At 33.7% G+C, this 22,232-nt stretch overlaps 1 protein-coding gene across 2 annotated transcripts in view; it reads right to left on the bottom strand.

Annotated features, from left to right (window-relative positions):
* LOC149933501 (bone morphogenetic protein 1-like) overlaps positions 1-22,232 on the bottom strand; it is a 127,453-nt gene that overhangs the window by 29,432 nt on the left and 75,789 nt on the right. For both annotated transcript variants that reach the window (XM_090155823.1, XM_090155824.1), the window contains exon 2: positions 6,109-6,263. Coding sequence is in view for 1 of the 2 variants with exons in the window: in XM_090155824.1 (XP_090011950.1) it covers positions 6,109-6,118 (10 nt within the window). In the remaining variant the exon portion in view is untranslated. The remainder of the gene's footprint in view (positions 1-6,108; positions 6,264-22,232) is intronic.

The following is a 22,232-nucleotide window of genomic DNA, read 5'->3' as shown; positions in this document are numbered from 1 at the left end:
TGAACTGCAACACATGTGATGCAAAAGGCTTCTTTTTATAAGTGTCCAATTGCAAATCCATTCATTTATTTTGCATGTCATTGAGGTTTGTGAAGCCGACCATTTCACCGTTCTCTACTCTATACACTATATCATCGTAGATTTTAATCTCATCGACCACTAAGGTGAAATATTCGCGTTGCGGTTCAGTTCTCAGTTGTTTAAAATCGATTTGAATCTTTTTGAAGACCCTAGTGTGAAACCCGAGCTTCCCACCTATATCCCCTGTAGCACATGAAGTCGTTTTAGAGTCGGGGTACGGTCGAAAAGTCGGTTTATAGTCGACGACCAAATGCCGACCTAAAAACGTACGAACGTTTATCGACACTAAAACCGTAAATCCATTTTTGGGACTATTTATGGTCGGTATGCCGACCATTATCCAACTTAAAATAGACCTTACATTTAATTATTGGATTCGACATTAACTTTATGAAACAGACCATATCTATTTAGGAAAAGGGATATTTTAATTAGTTTCTGACTATTTGATGATATTCTTAGATAATTTTTATTCACTTTTATTTTTTCTTCAAACTTATTTGTATTCGAAAATCTAATGATTAGATCAGTTTTGGCTCGGAAATAAGCATTAGTATAAAGTCGGCCCGAAGTCGTTTCGGAGTCGGTTCTTAGGTCTATTAAAAGGCGGTAAAGAGTCGACGTTTTGTAGTCGGCCGACGGTCGGCCAATCGCCCTTTTACCCCTAGGACATTTCGACCCTCAATCCAAAGGTCAGCCGACCGTCGGCCGACTTCAGTGTATAGTACCTTTTGCCGACGTCGGCCAGACTCTAATTTGCTACAGGGGATCTGGAGAGTTCCTCATTAAAGTACTTCTCGAGGGTACCTGTAGAATTCTGGATTCATCCAGAGCTTTATACAAACTAAATGATTTTTGATACATGAATAAGCACCACTGTACCACCAAGTGGTGCCAGCGTCTTCCGTGTTTCTTACTCTGCAGCATCTTAAGTTGGGTTTTTAGAAAAATTGTTTGGAAATCTTCATCATTCTTCTCTCCATCCAAATGATTTTTTAAAATATTCAATAGAAATTATTGATTCCCATCTGCTACATCTTCAGAACTCTTGGATTTTCTTCGCAATTTTACTCTTTAAAGGGAGTATAACCCTCTTGTTTGGTAGGGTGCGCTTAGACTATACCGAGTAGCTTCTACAAGCCTTCCTAGCGAGGGGCGGCAAGGAGTTTAAATTTTTCAATATTAGGCAACATCTTTCGCTGTGTTTAGCCCCTGTTAAAGTGTTCTTAAATCAAGCCTTGTTAGTGCGTTTATCAAATAACTCCAAACATTTAGGTTCTGGACTATCAGAGCAACTCTTCCAAGTCGATAGGGAAATAATTGCTTTTCTCAGCTGCTCTACTGAATCAATTCCTGTTGGTAAATCTTTGATGATATCGTCATTTAACAGCTTCTTTCCCACAACTAGATAATGAGCCGTAAAATCTTGGTCAATATTTGTGATGTATATTGGGCAACCAGTTTCTTCGTTAACTTTCATGACTTTTACACCATGCAAAAGACAAGTAACATTCCAATAAAAGGGAGAGCCAGATTTTGCAGTGCTAAATGTAGATATTCTGGTTCCTAGGAAAAAGGTGGTTTATTAATTTTAATAAAACCAATTGTTGACTAGCTGTTACCACTTACAAACATGGAACCAATTAACTTGGGGACCTTTCGCTCTTCCGAAAAAAGAAAAATAACCGTTCCCCACGACACCTCTCGGAAAAATTGGCTAAACGGAAATTGTAGAAATTGTTGGGACAAACAAATCCACGTGCGAATTCGCGACATCGTGCGGTGTGTTTTTAAGAGAAATGTGATAAGGCTTAGGAAACTAGACCATTAATAATAAGGATATTGTATCAATAACTTACCAATTTGATAAAGTTATTAGTCAAAAAAATTTACCAAAGTAATTAAACTAAATAATGATTAGAAGTAATCTCATGAAAATCAGTTAATTCAATTAAAAACCTTTAAATTATGAGCTTGAATCGATAAGTGATATTCAAATAAAACGACCGTTTAAACATAGCCTACGATAGTAGATAGGTCGCATCATATTGTCAAAACCCGTAGCGCAATAGAAATACGAATGGTGGCGCTGTAATCTATTTCCGTTTGTAACAAAAATGGGGGAGAAACTGGGAGAAGACAACCTCAAAATTCGAAACACCGGATGATGCCGCGTTTTGTACGGGTTTTTACTTTAAAGCGAAGCGTCCCTAAGTTAATTGGTTCCATGTTACAAACCTCAAACATTTTATTATCTATTGATTCATTAATAATTGCATCTATTTGGCGAATTCCATCGTTAGCGATTGTCTCATCAAAACGTAGTTTAGATTGGTCCTTTAAAAGAATCATTTCCAAATAAAAAAAAAACAAACAAAAACCAAACAATAACTTAATAAATAAAAATGTAATTATACTTTGTGAATGTATGATGTACTAATTTCCTGTTTGTGTTTTTTACTACCCAGCTTGAGAGGAGTATTGCCAATCAGTTTATTCCCGCTACAGCAATTGCTCCAGTCTGTGGTAGACTTAGTACATTCATAAAAGATAAGATTACCATTAGCAGAGATGTAGAAGCCTCTCCCTTAGAGATGTTACCTATGTTGGTTAAATTTAAGTTACCACTATTTGAAGGACTACTGCAAATAGTTTTAAGAGGTGTACTATTTCATAATTTTATTTAATAATTTATTACTTTATATAAAAGTGGGGTGGCGGAGTGGTTAGCGCAAGAAGGGGTTCGATCATAGCTTGTGGCACTGGGTGAAAACTCGGAACTACTCCTTCTGCGTTGAGTTTGAACTTTCCCTAGACACTTGTAGCGGTTAAGGTAATAGTTAGTGTAGGGAGCTGTTGGCTCGCGTGGCATGAAGGTTTTGTTACTACCCTCCTACACATTGTAGCCCGGCCACCAGTTTAAAGGCAATATAAGTCGCTATATGACTTGGGTCTAAGGTGGTGCCTAGCTGATTATTACTAATAGTCATTTTGAACTAGAATGTTTTCCTCAAGACCGTGGAATCGTCTCTTACATATTCCTAGTATTTTGGAGATTGTTAGATTAAAATTAAAATTGATTACAATCGTGATGCTTACACATGAGTGATGAATGGGGTCTGGTAAGTTTTCAGTTGGGCCATTTCGTCAACAAAGTGCTTGGTACATAAATATTTATTTCGGATTACACGCTCTATAGGATAATTTTCTCTCCTTAACCATTTAATCCATTTCTTACACTTTACCAAGTTTGATTTCGCTATGGCACTTCTTTTATACGCATATTTTAGTTCTCATTTTGCTCAGTAATTTTACTACATGAAAATTAATAAATGGTAGTTACTTATATTCTTTTTACCATATTGTAAAAAAAAATAGTTGACACAAAAACCACACGCTATATAAAAATTCAAATCGCGTCGACCGTTTAAAAACACATATTATATTATAGATGGCGATATTTCAATATTTCAGTTTCCTGTTGATGATGTTTGAATCACCTGGATTTAAAAAATTGCCTGGCAACGCTGCTAAAACCTTATTCCTTTTTTTTTTTCATTTCTGTAAGGGATAAAATGTAAAGGAGCTCTGCCGTCCCTGTGGTTAAGTAGTCCATGTCACAGCCTACTCTCTTCACTGGCCAAATTACGTTCAGGTTAGTTCGAAAATAACGGAAACAAAAGTAGTGTAAAATTATGTTCGGATTCATAAATTTATCTGTATTTCTTCAAACGAAAACTTTATTTTTTCTGTTGAAAGCCTTTCAGGTTACTAGAAACACCGTTACCTGACATTTCCAAAGAGTAGTTTCAACTCTGGGAGAGTTTTAGGTCCTTAGCCACGTAATGATTTACATGATTATCGGTGAAGGATAATATGATCGGGTCATACTTAAGTTATAATGTTACTTATGTTGTTATTTAGATCCTAAAGCTTGGGGATGTTCACAAATTACGTAATGCAATAAGGGGGGAGACAATTTGTACAAACGATAAATGTTACAGGGGAGCTAAGAGACTCAAATGATACGTCACATATCATAAATCTATATCGGAACATAAATTAACAAATAATTTTAAGGTACACTAGCAATTAAATATTTGTTTATCTAATTTATAATAGTAAAAATAGTTTTCTTTTGGTAAATCAAAAAATAAATTAGTTTAATTTTTGAAATAAATTTAATAATTTTAAGGCTTACATATTTTAGGAAGTGGGGAACTTACCAAAAAAGTCCATTTTTTGCGTTACGTAATTTGTGAACAACCCCTTTTATTATGCTAGTATAAAAATTCAGGCTACTTTATCTTTTATTTGAGGGAAGTGAACCGTTTTGGTAATTTCCCAAGAGAACTGCCGAAGAAGCTCGCTAAAGAGTGACCAAGCTCCGATTTCAATCGCGTGAAAGTGGCATATTGCGTAATCTAATACGGCTTCAATGATTAATTGTTAGTCATTTACTAAACTATAATCGATTTGGGCAGCGCGGAGAGGAATTGGCGAAGCCTAATTGTTCCTGAACAATTAGAAGTTAAGGGACTACGTGTTCATGGCATTCAATAACTTTGTTCCCTGCTTATATCAATACCAGTATTACATTTAAATACTTTAATACTTTCTGGGTAATATTGGATAAAAGAAACAAGATGACACTATTAAAACATTAATAAGAATATGTTAATTAACGATCTTCGGACTTATATTTCAATCATGGGGATATGGGAGATATAATTAAAATATTTTCCTGGTCAAATAATATTGTTTTGCGATGACCAAAAGAGCAAATATTCACAGTATAAATAAATGGTGTTTCAAAAGTTATTAAAAACAAAAATCTAACCAAATAAGTTCTAACAAGAATGTATTTATATCGAACCAGCATCTCATTGGTTAACTAGAAGTGACGTCTTCCGACGTGATTGAAGCGAATTTAATCATTGACCGTTAAAATTTACCGCCAAACGATATAAAAATTAAACTCATAAGGATATGCTCTTATCTATAAATAATATTTCCACGGTGTAATAGCTCAAATGGTCGTTTAAAAATCAGCGTGAGCCTTCGAAAGTATATGTCAAACGGATTACATTAGCAGCTAGGAGCAACAAACACAACACCCCACACAAGGAGAACGCAACCCGTCAAAAGTCGTGGATTTTCTTGTGTACATTTTTTATTGGCTAGACGCTTTATCACCTGCTGCCGTCGGAAGGGGAAATTTCGGAAATTTTCTCCCCCCCCCCGCCCGTAAAACGTTCAGCGTAAAGGCTCGTGACGCTCGTCCAATGAAATTCGTACACAACCCTTCGTTAGCGTGTTTAAAGGCTAGCTGCGTTCTCCTTGTGTTTGTTGCTCCTAGTTAGCAGTATATAAAAACTTATCTCCCAAGAGATACATGATATTATACAAAAACCAGTTCTGTGTGAACGAAGTTTATTCCTTTTAAATAGTACCGCTATCAAGGGACAGATATTAAAATTATTACGCGAGACTTACTTTACAAAGCAACAATCTCAATTAAATAATAAGATTTTTTGATTATTACTGTGAGTATTTCTGTGGAATTTTGATTTATTAGCCATCAAAATGCCACATAAATTCTCAGAGAAAAAATCTAAAACAGGCGGAGGATTGAAGTGTCAGGAATCCGATGGAGGTTTCAGAATTTGTCTCCGATGAGTAGTTTTTTCTTTAGATCCGCGGGATTCAATGAGTGTAAAAAATTTCGAAATCCAAAAAATCATCGAAAATTCGAGCTAAAGGATCCAGTATAAGTCAAAAGCCATGCAACTGTAACAGTTTGCATAGGCTTACAGAAGGCAGAGATTGAGTCTAGGAATAAACAGTAAACATATCGGTTTACTTGAATATTTCTCTAAGTAGCTATAGAGAGGAGAGAGCTTAACAAGTAAGAACGAGGGAGTTCTTCAGAAATCGCTTACGGAGAGACCAAAAGTTCTGGAAACTTTTGTCTTTCTTGTTCGATTTCGGAATAAAGATCAGAGTGCTGGAATCAAGAGGTGTTACCGTAAATCATCGGCTTTGGTTATTGGATCTTCTGCGCGTTCTTTTCCACCACTGACTGAGTGCGACTCTTTCCCGGGCAAAAACATCTGCGACGAACATTGCGAGGATCCACAGCTCAGTTCAGCACCTCCTCATGGACACTCACAATCGAACATCTAGAAAAAGAGAAAAAACGATCGATCGATTCTTATCGTGCGAGTCTGAAATTGCCCTTTTTTTCGATAAAAGTTTTTAACTCCTAATTCTCGGTATGTTAAACCAGGGGTGCCCAAATGGTGATCTCAAAAATATACTAAAATATTGTTATAACAAATAAATATCGCAGACAGAGTGATCTCGACCTAAAAATGAAGTCATTTAGGATCCGAAATTTGAACAACATCGTGGTAAACTGAGCGTGCTATCAGTTTTAGTGTACCAGTAGTATAAAAAGGTCCAAGAATCTTAGGAAATTAACTGCTTATTAATCATTAATAATCAGCTAGGCTAATATCCAAGGCACCACCCTAGGCCCAAGTCATCGACCGACTTTTAATGCCATTAATTAAACATTAGAACATGTAAATATATCGTTTTAACAAAAAAACCCGAACATTATTGATTTTTCTGAACTAACGTGGTCATTTTTCTCGAGATATCGAGTGATCAGTTCATCAAATGTAAAGTATTTTTCTAAACAAAATGAAATGGATAATTTATCGGTGACATAATATAAAAAACTTCGCAAAACATCATCAAACCGAAATTTCACGTTATACCTTTGGCGGTTTGTGACTATATAGAGCAGGGCATAAGGTTATTTAATTTGACGGTCATTTGCGAGTTTTTCACCACACTGCAAATTCTAAATTCACATCAAGATCACAATAAATCACTTGTAGATCACCAATATCTGTCCCAATTTTAGATCACTACTACACTCTAAGATCACATGTATCCAAAGTGATCCAATAACGTTCCCATGTGTTCAGAAAATGATCGTTTACGATCCCTATGTGAACATTTACGATCCTTATGTGATCAATGTTAAGTGATCTGTATGTGCACTAAGAGATCATATTTGTCTCAATTTTAGATCGCTAGTACACAAAAGAACGCAAATGGTACACAATACATTAGGAAGTGGGGATCACATAAGAACGCAAAGAGTACACTAGACGTATGTATTCTCCTCAACTGTGTATAGAAAATCATGCATTTAAAGAAACTTTAATGGAGCAAATTTATAAAAGTTTATTTCCAAATTTTATTGATTTCCATTGACATTTTAACAGCTTTAGTGCCTTATTTATAAAATTAGTGTCCAAGAACAAATTTCACTAAAATACCCATCGCCTGTACATACTGCTTGGGGTAATCAATTTCAAACGAATAATAATAGGCGATTAATATGTTCACCAAATCTATATTTTGTTCTCCAAGTGGAACAACACTTCCTAACCCAAGAATGGTAGCATTTTCAGGTGAGCAGTCACGGAAAGATATTCTAGTCATAACATGACCTGGTTTTAATTTTTCCAAGGTATCTTCGAATAATTCTGGCTGTATTATATATTGCAATAATTAATATTTGGCATAACACTTTTTAAACAAACACACATGAAACTATTAATTGTCAAAAAATAATAGTTCTATTTATTTCCAGTAAGATTAAATTTAACTTAGCAGTGAAATTAATAATAATACTACAACTTAATAAATTTTTTAATTTATTTTTAATGAACCCTAATTATTTTTGTAATTTAATTAAAACACTTCAACATGCGTGTGAAAAACATTATATAGGAAGATATTCTTTAAAATAGGAAGATCAATAAACGCTTCGCGACAAATTGTGAAATAGTTTTAAGATATTGTATAGAATATTTAGGTAAAAAGCAACCATGCATTATTTTATTGTTGTTCAGTGAGAAAGATTACAAAACTAACTTACCGATACTTATTATAGTTTCAGACTTTACTCCTTTAGTATTGGTAACTTGAATTTTCTTTTCAAACACACGCCAAGCTTCAAAGCGTTTTCGCTGCAGCTAAATATATATGAGATGATATTTAATTGTTATAACCGCAATAATTATTATATTACAATTATACCATATAAAACATACCTTTGAAGTGGGTCCGATTTTGATAAATCAACTATCACATGAACAAACCTGTCCAAATTAGCCAATAATGTGTGGTATAAATGGAAATCCCAAGGTTAACTGAAGTTCAATCACTATATAAGCTAAGTATGCAAACAAGTTATTTTATTTAGAGATTTATCTTAAATGTAGGAATAAACAAACCATAATTTAATGTGAGCGCATACAGCTTTTGAATGTTCAAAGCAAGGATAATGTTTTAAAAGTTCAACCATATCAAGGTGTTTCATTTTTTATAAGAATGCAGAGCGATTCTGAAATGTTTGTCGTAGCTCGAATTGAACCCCAATCAACTCTGGGTTTTTGGTACTCTTTTTTTAAGTCACTAATTGCTTCTTCGTATTTTTCAATAGTTAAAATATCTCCATTGAAATTTTCTCTTGAATAGCTAAATTAGAAATAATTATGATTAATATAAAAATAAACTAACTTCAAACAGACCTATCTTGAGATATTTAATTTTATAATACAAAATTCGATAGACTAAAAAAAATTAAATTCTATAACATTATCTTAAGTCGTATAGTATACACTCTTAAAACTACTTTGGTCCAATTTTTTGCGTTATTTGTTTTAACCAAAAAATGGTTAAAAGTGACTGTTTTGGGTTAGTTTTTTTTTAAATTTTTTTATGGGTAAAAACACTGGGTCAAAAAGTCCAACACAAAATTTGGTTAATGTTTTAAACCCATTCTGGGTTGTTATTAACGAATTTTTGGTTACCTGTTCTTTCAACCCAAAACTGGGTTACAAAATATTTTCTTGACTTTTCCCAAGCTGACATAGTCAAACCCACCATCAATATAAAAATAAAAGATCTTTTCAAGACAATAAATATTCATACATTGACAACCAAAAATTTATAATATTCAACCTTGATTATATTCCACTCTCATACAATTAAAAATTGGAAACTTAAAATTTTTACTATTTGATATTATAGTATTTTAAAAGTTTTTATGTGACTTTTTAAAATTTACACCAATATGTAATATCATAAGTGGATCATTCTCTCAGACTAACAAGTAAGATACCTGACCGAGACCCGGAATTTGTATACTTAGAGAGAATGATCCACTTATGGTAATATTCAGTATTGGTTTTCTTAGGACATTTTTAATAGATTTAAGTCACTCTGAGAAGAGTAAATCTTCTTAATAACAGTGGAATGTAATCAAGGTAGCATATTAAAAATTTATACATTGTCAATATACAAATATTAAATGTCTTCATGAAACAAGTTACATTATGCAGGTGATATGCAAATGGATGAGAAGTTTCCATTACATAAAGCATAAAAAAACACAAAAAATATCATGTGAGATAAAATAGTACAATACCTAATAATGGGAATTTGAGCATTCAATTATACATTTCTGTACAAATTTACACCAAAATGTAATATTTAGAAAATAATTTTTCCATGTTATTTTTTAACTGCATCTTAGCCACTCCATGACGAAGAGTAAGCCTTCTTTATAACAGTGGAATGTACTCAAGGTAGAATATTAAAAAATTAAATTGTCAATATACGAATTTTAAATACCTTCACGAAACAAGTGACACTATGCAGTATGCAGCTATATGCAAATGCATGAGAAGTTGCAAGTAAATAGCTAAAAATAGCTCAATGAGTTTGAGTAAATCTCTGAAACATCATTATACTAGATAAATTAGTACAATATCAATTAATAATAATTTTAGCTTCCAATTTTATTTTATTTTGACCTGAATTTTATGAAGAAAAGTAAGGCATTCCACTGTTAAAGAAACCTTACTGTTCTTAGCAAAGTGGCTAAGATCTTTCAAAAAATGGCATCTAACACGATAATGTTTTAGAGGTGTACACAGACTGATTGAGATATTTTGGACTATATTTCATGGCCACTTTCCAGCCATTAGCATATCAGCTGCATAGTGTCACTTGTTTCGTGAAGATATTTAATTTTCGTACATTGACAATTTAATTTTGTAATATTCTACCTTCATTACATTCCTCTGTTATAAAGAATCCTTACTCTTCTTCACAGACTGACTAAATTACCATGGAAAATTATTAAAAAATTTCAAGTATGGTCAAAAATTTAAAAAAGGAAGCTCAAATTCCCAATATTAGATATTGTACTAATTTCTCTTGCATGGTATTTTTTCCAGGTGTACAGACTGATTGAGTTATTTTAAACATTGTAATGGCAACTTCTCATCAATTTGCATATCAGCTGCTTAATGTAACTTGTTTCGTGAAGATATTTATTGTTAATCTTTGTACAATTTATAAATTTCCTAAGAAAATCAATCCTAAATATTACATTTTGGTGTAAATTTTAAAAACTCAGATAAAAACTTTTAAAAATATCAAATACTAAAAATTTGAGCTTCCAATTTTAAATTTTTAACTGACTTTTTAAAATATACACCAAAATATAATATTCATTAATTTTTTTCTTGGGCCATTTTTTAATAGATATCACAGTAAAGCTTCTGCATGACAGTGGGATATAATCAAGATTGATTATTACAAATTTTGATTTGTCAATTATACGAATATTAAATGTCTACATGGAACAAGTTACATTATGCAGCTGATATGGAAATTGATAAGAAGTTGCCATTAAATATAGTCAGACGTAAATGAACCAAAGTTATTAACCGAGCCTCAAAAATGGAAGGCATTTTCCCGATGGATTTCTCTTAATCATTTAGCTTATGTCCAGTGCTATCGTGTCACAGATGAAAAACTACTATGGAATTATGGATTAATTTAAAATAATCTCGCACTTTAAAACCGCCTAAAACTGCGAAAGAGCGTGCACATTTTCAAATAATCATTTTATTCCATAGTAAAATCCCTTATTTGTCATAAATAATAATACATTATCTGATTTTTAATCTGCATATAATGTAGGACTTTACTAATTTATTGTTTTTAATTATCTGTCTTTGTATATTTTAACCGGGAGCCCCTTGAAAATCAGCTTTGCTGAAGGAGATATCCCTTAATAAAGACCATATTATTATTATTATTATCTCATCCAATTGCCTATCAGCTGCATAATGCCACTTGTTTCGTGAAGACATTTAATATTTGTCAAGTAAAAAAATTAAATTGGAAGTTCAAATTTACAGTATTTGATATTGTACTAATTGAAAATTTCTTAACTGACTTTTTAAAATTTACACCAAAATGTAATATTCAAGAATGGTTTTCTTAGGGCATTTTTTTAATAGATCTTAGCTACTTTGAGAAGAGCAAATGTTTCTTATAATAGTGAGATATGTAATCAAGGTCGAATATTTATATAAAAAAAAACATTTTCTCTTCTCAAAGTGGCTAAGCTATTAAAAATGTCCTAAGAAAACCATTCTTGAATATTACATTTTGGTGTAAATTTTAAAATAAGTTAAAAAAAATTCAATTATTAGAATATCAAATACTTCTTAAGATTTAAAAAAAATATAATTAACAGGAGTTGTTTTCTTAATTATTTAAAAGTTGTTAGCCACTCAGTGAAAAGTAAGGCTTCTTTAAAACAGTGGAATGTAATTAAGGAACAATATTAAAAATTTTAAATTGTCAATATACGAATATTAATTGTTCACGAAACAAGTGACATTATGCAGCTGATATGCAAATGGATGAGATATTGCCATTAAATATAATTAAAAATAACTATCAGTCTCTGTACAGTGTACACATCTCAGGTTAGAGAAATTAGTCTAATATAAAATAATAGGAATTTGAACTATGGATTTCTTCAGAATTTTGTTTTGTAAGGCAACCAAAATTGATTGGACTTATTGTTTGGGATATTACATGTTAAAATTTAAAAAGATCCCAAATTGAGTAATTATTGTAACCCAAAATGGGTTGTTTGTGTTAAATAAAAAAGCCCAAATTTAGTTATTAATGTAACCCAAAATGTGTTGTTTTGGGTATTAACACAGTTTTGGGTTACGAATAACAACAAAATTTCATTTTTTCTATAACCCAACTTTGGGTTGTAAGTTTTACCCATTTCTGGGTTGAAATTAAAACAACCCTAAATAATGACCCAGCGTTGGGTTACAAAAATAATCCTTTTTTGTCAATTTTGACCTGTTTTAAGAGTGTAGGCATTTTGTACTCTGAATTTTACGTTACATACACAAAATCTAGAATATTGCTACAAGCATACGGAATTAGTTAGTTCCAAGCCAAAACTAGGACTCATATGCAATGTATATTGAAGCTTCATAGAATCTGCCAAATTGAAATCCTGACTTTTAGGGCTTAGTTTTAAATTCCTGGACTTTTTGACCCATTTTCATTTTCCCTGACATTTCCAGGTTTTTCAGGCCGTGTCCGAACCCTGCATAGCTTTCCCACCTAAATTTTTGATGCAAGTCAGGTAATTACCCAATGTGTAGGGTATCTTGATATTCAATTTGGTACCCCAAAATGGTATTTGCGCATCCCTAATGTTTTTCAAAATGATAACTTTCTAAACTAAACAATTTCTACGATTAGGACCATTTCACTCACCTGTTTTTTACATCCCTCTTTTGAGAATGTGGTCCAGTAGATGTACCAGGCTGTGATAAATTGTCACTTACAGCAACACTCGCTATTTTTAAAAAGCCTTTAGCAAGCCTTTAGGGTCTTTAGATGTCTTTTCGCCAAATGCTTTGTTTCGTTCCTTTCTTATCCTCAAACTTAAGGCAGAGATAAACTGAGTCTAAAAAAATTGAGCCTTCTTACCAAATATTGAAAAAGGGGGAAGAAATGTAATAAAAAATTACCCATGTTTTTTCCTGGTGCTTGCAGGCAGGGATATTTGGCTGTCATTTCCATACCAATCTGCGCGCAAACATTTTGATTGCAAACTTTGGGATCTCTTACGTAATGAGCTCCACATTCTTATTTTTTTTCTTGAGATCACAATTTAAATCATCATCAATCAGTGGGATTGGATTAGGGCTATTAGGGGGACTGTCTACAGAACCGTCACTAAAAATATTTCCATTAACTTCCATTTCTTCATTTTCAGGCATTTCATTTTCTAGATTGTCTACATTACGTAAGCAGCCTGGGTGATGGCCACGACAATGTACCTTAAATGCACCGTAGCTGTTAGTTTTATAAGGGCACACTCTACAAGAAATGCTAAACAAGCTTTCGTTCTTATGAAGTTTGATAACATGTTCGTTTAATGTATGGATGAATTTCGTTGTAAAATTGCACATTTCACAAGAATAATTTTGATTATTCTCAGTCATTTTAAAACAAAAGGAAAAAGCCAAGCTATTTACTAATTAAACATTACTCTTATTAAAACGTACCAGATACTAGTCAAAACTATAGCAACAGAAATTAGGTTGGCCGGGTTAGGGCTAGCTCGCCGTGGTAAATAAAAAGCCTAGCCCCGAATTATTAAAGATAAACTAAGTATACTGTCTAATACTTCAAACATCCACGTAAATTACAGACTCATATATAACAAATACCAACTTTTTGAGACTGCCATTGTGAGAATAAAAAGTATAGTAACTACGAGTCTACGATGAACAAAATTGGGCCAAAAAACTGCTAACGCATTCAACGGACCAACTAAACCATGGACAAATAAATTACTTCTGGACAAAGAATATAAAGTATATAATAAGAGTATATTCTTTGTTATGGAGAGGTAAAGTAGGCGCGCGTTCAGTTGCACGATTTAACGTGGTGCCTAGTTGAGTGTCGACACCTATGGATGCTCTGAATTGCAAGTGTATACCTCTATAGTTTCCTGGTTTTACTATTTAGTATACAGTTTCTTACTGTAAAATTGAAATTGAATATCGATACAAAATAAAAGTTACGATGTTATTGTTCTAATCTGAAGGTGAGATACTAAAATATTATTCCCAAGAACAAAGTGAAAAATATAGTAACATTATTTAACATTATTTTAATTGAAATGTTTATATTCAAAATAGAAAAACGATCATAGTAAAATACAATAACAATTAATTTTAAATGATTTCAATAATGCAATGTCGCATTCTGAACTACTTAATTAGAAATGTCAAATTTTGATTGAAAAATATTATTGAAAAAAATTTACAATGGGAAAGTAGAATCACAGAAATGTTTGGGACGCAGGTATTCAAGAATAGTAGTAAAAATAGAAATAACCTATAAAGTAATTGAAATTTTTCTTTTAAAGTGTAGCGAAATAAAATTGAAATTGAAGTGATCTCCATATGTAAAAAAACTGTCTAGATGAAAAAGGAAAAGTGATCTGTAAACGTCTAGCGATCTCATTCCTGCTAAGACTACATAAGAACGCTTTACTTTGAATATAGATCACTCGAGAAAATTTGGAGATCGCCTATGAACTATTTAAGATCACATTAATATCACTTTAAGATCACTCTTGGTACACCGTAAACGATCTTTTAATGTTCGAATGTGATCTGAGAGTGAATTAAAACTTTGCAGTGCAGTGGGGGTAAAAATAAGGATTTGTAGGGACTACAGCGCTTTCCTAAACAGTACTTGTTTAATTAGCATTTTCCAAAACAGAGTTTTTAAAATCAGCGTTTTGCAAAAATAGCGCTTTGTCATAACAGCGTTTCTTTATACAGCGTTTCCCAAAACAACAAATTGTTCAAACGGCGCTTTGTCATAGCGGCGGTTCTCAAAACCGTATTTTGTCGAAACAGCGTTTCCCAAAACGGCGCTACTTTCTATAGCACTAATAATATAGGCCTATTTTAATACATATTTTTCTGGAATTTCGGCAAATTTCATTACCTAATGGTTTCTGCCGATAGTTAGTATTGCAAACTTACCTAACCTAACCTAACCTAACCCCTGAAGTTCATATGTATGTTATACATTTTCCATCGTCAATTCATATATATTTTAAGACCCCGCTGTCTTGACCAAAACCGCTGTTTCAAAATCGCTAACTTGAGAAACGCTTACTTTAGAAACGCTGTTTATGGAAAAAGCTGTTTTGACAAACCGCTCTTCTGAGAAACTCTTAACCAAGAAACGCCGACTAAACAAAACGCTCTTTCGACAAACCGCTGTAATGAGAAACACTATTTCAACTAGGAGCAACAAACACAAGGAGAACGCAGCTAGCCTTTAAACACGCTAACGAAGGGTTGTGTACGAATTTCATTGGACGAACGTCACGAGCCTTTACGATGAACGTTTTACGGGCGGGGGGGAAGACAATTTCCGAATTTTCCCCTTCCGACGGCAGCAGGCGCTAAAGCGTCTAGCCAATGAAAAACGTACACAAGACGACGTACGACTTTTGATGGGTTGCGTTCTCCTTGTGTGGGGTGTTGTGTTTGTTGCTCCTAGATTTCAAAAACCGCTGTTTTAACAAAGCGCCGTTTCAACAAAATGCTGTTTTAAAAAACGCGCTTTTGAAAACGCTATTTTATCAAATGCTATTTTAATCAAGCGCTCTATTCCCTACATACCAAAATAAGTGGTTAAATGAATTTTTTTGGTTTTAATAAAAATATGCCGAATATGCCTGCTCAAAACGATCCCTATACAGTTAAAAAATAGCTATTTCAGATTTTGTGACGTGGTCGTAGTTTTCGGGGTAAAGGGTAAAATCAACTACTACACAGAAAAAAACGTGTTTAGGTTTTTAACATCTAAACATGTTTGAAAGCTAACCATGGGTAAGAGTTGGTGTTGTTTCCTTAAACACATCTGTTTAAATAAAACGAGTTTCTCAAACAATCTTCCAAGAGCTTTCCGGTAGTGTTCCAAACCGGAACAGCTGGTAAGTGGTCATGTTTAGAAATTAAACTTCGTGGTTTTAAACATAATGCTAAACATTGATGTTTAATAAGTGTTTATTGCGTTACGAGTTTAATGCATATTTCGCGTTGTCTATATGTTTCGTTTAATTTCGTTTTCTATTTTTCAAAAAAAAAATAATATTCGTTAATCACCGTTATATTAATAGTGTTAACTACAATATGCACCGGGTTCTTATATCATCTCATAATTATAAGTTATTTTTAATTAAGACTAATTAAATAACACTTATGTATATAAATCAATAATTGAACATGAACTACTAAAAATTAATAAAATACCACTACTTTTGATGTGATTTACGGCCGTATTAAGTTAAATTAATATCGCTAAAATATAATCAGGCAGTTAAAGAAATGAAATTGACAGTATAGGCAGTAGGTTTCATTAATTCGTAGTCAATTAATATTAATGTTATTTTAGATCGTAATTAAACCACTCAAATATACGGCTATTCAAAGAGTGGCGTATACGGCAAATTGACACATGTTTTAAACCACAACACCAGAACCCCTTTGAACATGTTTAGAAGATAATCTTAAAAATCTTTAGACGTGTTTTCATTGTAAGCGCCAAAAGCATTTAATATGTTTAATCTCTAAACGTATTCTATCTAAACACGTTTTAACGATAAATATGAGAAGCAAATAACACTTTTAATTTCTAAACGCATGATGTTGCAAAACTGAACACCACTATCGCCTAAACATGACCGTTTTTAAACATGATAAATATTCTGTTGCATTTTGGTGTTTAAGAAAGTGTTAATATCTAAACACCTTTTTTCTGTGTAGCGTTCAGTAAAATCTAAGAGTCAAAGTGACTCGTTACTCTACAACTTTTCATTATTTATTAATATTAAATTACCTTGCACGTGATGTCCTGCCTTGTATGTGACTTTTGGGTGTGTTAAGAGGCTTTTGACTTTTGGGCTGCTTTGGTGGTTGGTTGGTTTTGGACGCATTTGAGGCTTGTGACTTTTCTGTCGGTTTTTGAGTAGTTTTGATTAGAATATTGTACAAAGACAGCTTTTACCAGGATCGCGTCATGTATCACATAATCAGAAACCGCCGGTTTCCCGACTCCCGGAAAAGACCACTTACTACACAGAAAAAAAGGTGTTTAGATACTAAACAGTTTCTTAAACACCAAAATGCAACAGAATATTTATCATGTTTAAATACGATCATGTTTAGGCGATATTTATCGTTAAAACGTGTTTAGATAGAATACGTTTAGAGATTAAACATATTAAATGCTTTTGGCGCTTACAATGAAAACACGCCTAAAGATTTTTAAGATTAGTTGCTAAACATGTTCAAAGGTTTGGGTGTTGTGGTGAGACACATTCCTATTTAGATTATGGGTCACGTGTAGCTATGCTGTTAATTCTAAGGGTTTATGTGTAATAATAGGAAATAGTGTCATCATTAAATTGTATTATATAAATATAAAAACTCAGATTAAGGTTAAGCGGTGAATAGGTTTATTTGTTAGATTAGTAGGATTAAAAATTAATAATTAACATGTGGCATATGTCCAAGACAAAACAATATTAGATAATAAATCATAATTGATATACATATTGAAATTGGGTACCTATGTGCGCGAGGTGAAATCGTAAAACTGGCTGGTCCTACCCCAAATGAAAACGTTCGACTTACAGTTATTTATTTTGCGCGTGCTAGCTGATGAAAAAGATGAATGATGTCACTCTTGGATGGAATGCCAATTAATGAGTCAATTACTGCTTGGTTTTAAAAGCATAACGAGGCGCGAGTTCAACTAGTTTTCCGCGGTCGCGCATCTTCTATCTTCCAGTCAACTATTCAGGCAGAAAGAATCTGGAGACCATCGCTCGTGTCGGGCACAGAGAGAACTCCTCTTTTTTCCTCCAAAATCCAATGTGTCCTCTTTTCGTTCTCGAGTTGTTACATTGCGAAACCTCTTGGGGGAAACCCCAGTTGAATTTTTACCCTTATTGGTCAGCAACTGTTTCTTCGCGTTGTGAAACTATCCTTTCATTGTATCCATGCACTTTACCACCGCACTCATCGCGAGGGGGGTAAAATAACCAGCCAGAGAGTATTTCCCAGCCAGAATTTTATTTTAGGATTCCAGGAAAAAGTACGGTACCAAAAGATAATAGAACTGGTAAGTAGGTACCAAAACTGTTACAGTGGTTTAAAACATGTGTTAATTGGCCGTATACGCCACTCTTTGAGTAGCCGTATATTTGAGTTGTTTAATTACGATCTAAAATAACATTAATATTAATTGGCTACGAAATAATGAAACTTACTGCCAATACTGTCGATTTCATTTCTTTAACTGCCTGATTATATTTTAGTGATATTAATTTAAATTATATTAGTGTTAATACGGCCTTAAATCACATCAAAAGTAATGTTATTTTATTAACTTTTAGTATAGTTCATGTTCAATTATTGATTTATATACATTAGTGTTATTTAATTAGTCTTAATTACCAATAACTTAAAATTATGAGATGATATAAGAACCCGGTCCATTTTGTAGTTAACACTATTAATATAACGGTGGTTAACGAATATTTTTTTTAGAAAAATAGAAAACGAAATTAAACGAAATAAATAGACAACGCGAAATATATATTAAACACGTAACGCAATATACACTTATTAAACCTCAGTGTTTAGAATTATGTTTAAAAACATCAAAGTTTAATTTCTAAACATGACCTCTTACCAGCTGTTCCGGTTTGGAACACTACCGCAAAGATCTTGGAAGATTGTTTGAGAAACTCGTTTTATTTAAACAGATGTGTTTAAGGAAACAACACCAACTCTTACCCGTGTTTAGCTTTCAAACATGTTTAGATGTTGAAAACCTAAACACCTTTTTTTCTGTGTATATGGGGCCCAAGAACCACCTTCTCGAGGGGGGGGGATAAGCCTCCAAGGACGTACTCAGAATTTCTTTTCGGGTGTGGTTTAAACTGAGCAACCCCCTTTAAGACCTATAAGCAACTACCGTTTTGCACACCCCTCGATCCATTTCAGTATGTGGGTCTACCTCCTACCCCTCCCCTCACTTTAAAAACGCCAATGACATGTGCCACTGTGAAGTCTACGAAGGCTCTCAGAGCCCTTCCAAAAGGCCATGCCCTAGGCCGAAACTTGAGATTACTTATACGCGATCTGTCAAATATATCCTATCCATCACTAGGATGTCATTACTAATAGACTAATAGAAAATAAATAAAAAATTAAAGCTGGTGTGTGTATAATTCAATTTTTTTACTTGGAAAACAAAATTTTGAAACTAAATTTATAATATAACTTATCGTTGAGCCATGGAAGGCAGACTGCCGAAACTTCTGATCATGTTTTGTTAAAGAGCTACATATTCGTTTAAAATTTGAGGCTGGAGTTACATAATCAAGGGTCATGTTTCAGAAATTCGCGAAAGTTTCCTATACGATATCCATTGTAATCGTCTTCACTTAATTTATGGAAAGTCAATTTAAGCAATTAGACTTTTCAGATTATATAGAGCCACGTAGTGGCCAACGCGAGAAGTTAATACACTGTTCAATTTTCGTATTCTAAGCCGACGATTTGTTATTTATAAAAGAGCAAGCGTCTGCTTCTCCCGTTTTCCGCTACGTAGCTCCATGTAAACTGAGAAGGATCATAGCCTCTTTGGAATCTCCATAATCGGAAATGTAAACACGCTACGATACGTTACAAATTACACTGATAATATCACGAAATGAAATAAAATGAAATTTATGTTTCCATTTTGCTGATAATAACTGTTTAGTTACTATTCAGATAAAACATAATAGAACAGATTCAGGTTCGTTTTAGCCCTTCAGTAGGCCATAGACAAAAATCTCTCGTTTACCGAATTTTCAGACCTTCGTAGACGCTATAATATGGAATCTTAGGCCCTAATTTATCCTCAAATATTCGTAGGCCCTAGGCATTTTGTCTAGTCAGCCTTATGGATAACGTGGCCCTGAAAGGATTTCAATAGCTGGAAAAATAAAAGGGTAGGTGCTTATTGAACCAGCAGCGGGTACCCATGGACGATCTTTTAAATTTGAAATTTGGACAGCCCTGGTGTAGGCCTACAATGAATAGAACCGACAGACCCGGTCAAACAACCCGGGCTGGCAGGCGCGTAGGAACGTTTTGGATTAAGGGAGGTACAGCTTGGATGATTTGGCGCCCCCTCATCAGCATCCTTTTTGCGCCTCTTCTAAAACAATTTGGCGCCATTTTCATACCACTTTGGCGCCCCTTTCCAATTTCAATGGGGGTACATTGTACCCCTGTACCCCTCCGTTCCTACGCCACTGCGGGTCGGTGATCCTCGGGGGTCCTTCTACGCACCCTTTTTGCGAGGTATAAGCACACCAACCGAGAAGCTAGAAAGTAGCACCTTCGATGCGCGGAAGGTGATGTTCCAAGTTCGAATCCATCGGTTGGCTCTGAATGAAAACTCGGAACCACTCCTGCCGCGTTGTGTTCCAAGTTCTACGGTTCCCTCTTTCCCTGGATCTTTTAGAAGTTAACGGTAATAGTTGGTGTAGCGAGCTGTTGGCTCACCACCACCTTCCTACGCAGTTTAACCCGGTCGCCTGAATTAATATAATTAAAGGTCACTTTATAACAGTGGTCTAAAGTGGAGCCTGGGGTTTTATTCTAACTGGTTATTAATATTATAAATTCCAAAACCAAGATTAGAGTTAATCTTAGAACCACGGTAAGTAAGTGGACTTCACATATGTCAATCTATCCTACTCCGAAATTCGCTTTCAGAGGAACGAGTTTTAAATAAAGCCACGGTCTTACGCTTTAAAACTATTGTTATCAGTCAGGATGGTGTGTTGTATTTTTGATCTTTTGTCGAAGTTAAATCATTTTTTCAGTGACAGCACCAGGAGACCATGGCTTACCTTGAAACTATAAAAATGCCCCCAAAATCTACCAAAGATACCCCTAGAACGCGGAAATTAGAGAAATCATATGGGGTTAACTTTTAATTTCCTTAAAAACTACTGAATTTTATTCCAGGAAGCAGATAAATTGATATCTTGGTGATGAATCACTATGTTTGGTAAGCTTTAAGAAGTTAAAAATCCTTCTAAGGGACCAATAAAAATAAAATTGGGCTTGCTCCTACCTAACAAAAAACCATCTAAAGACGCCACCGTTTTCCTTTCCAAATATTTGTTTTTCATTCGGGAAACATTAAATATGGAAAAATTAAATTTGATAGCGCCGCGAAAGTAATTAAAGGCGATATATTCGACAATTACTGTAAATAATAATTAAGGATTCCAGTTCGAAACTCTGTAAAATAAATATAAGTGTGGTGTTACGTCAGTGACCTAAGGAAGTGAAAGTAATTCAAAACATTAAAAAAAAATAACATAAAATTAATCTCTATTAGAAATTTCTCTTGTGGTTTTTTATACCCAGTTACAAAATTTACATTATTTCTTGTCAAATATAACTCTTATAATATAATAATAATTATATAAGTAATAAAAATCTAATAATATAATAATATAACACAAATTTATAAAATGTAAATGAAATTTTTGGTTGTGAAACTAAAGCAAAAGCGAAAGGGAGGAAGTCACAATATAATTTGGCGATCGCGGCCAGCCCTATTTGAGAGGTTCTGGGCGGCGGACCAAATATTTGAGGTAATACGGGATTTATTCCGGTCTCCTCTGTTGCGTTGCTTATCAGAGCAGGCTACTTTTAAGAGACAGATCGATAGTTAGAGGCGAGCCCGAAACTAGGCTGTCTCATCGTTCTGTGTGGAAGAGAGCTTTGAATGCTCGCTCGCATCCCGAAATGGCTCGATAGTCTCTCGGAGTCCGTAGATTCAATATATACAGGCAACTGATTCAGCGAAATCCGCCCAAAAAGTAACGCCGTACATTTATTTATATATACATTATATTTATAGAAAACAAGTCGAGAAAGCCAAATTATAGTTTGAAATCGAATATGAACTAAAAACGATTTTTAAAATCATGATATTTAATCATATTTCCAAATCGGTATTGCAACAGGTCACGGATTCTTTACATTTACTTTTGCTTAATTTGATTTATTATTTTTACAGAAAGAGGAAAGTTAAAGGCCTAGGCTTACCCT

Source organism: Leiobunum rupestre, chromosome 8 (genome assembly GCF_980474605.1).
Source record: "Leiobunum rupestre chromosome 8, qqLeiRupe1.1.hap1, whole genome shotgun sequence".
In the NCBI taxonomy this organism is placed as follows: Eukaryota; Metazoa; Arthropoda; class Arachnida; order Opiliones; family Sclerosomatidae; genus Leiobunum; species Leiobunum rupestre.
This window is presented reverse-complemented; position numbering and strand designations above follow the sequence as displayed.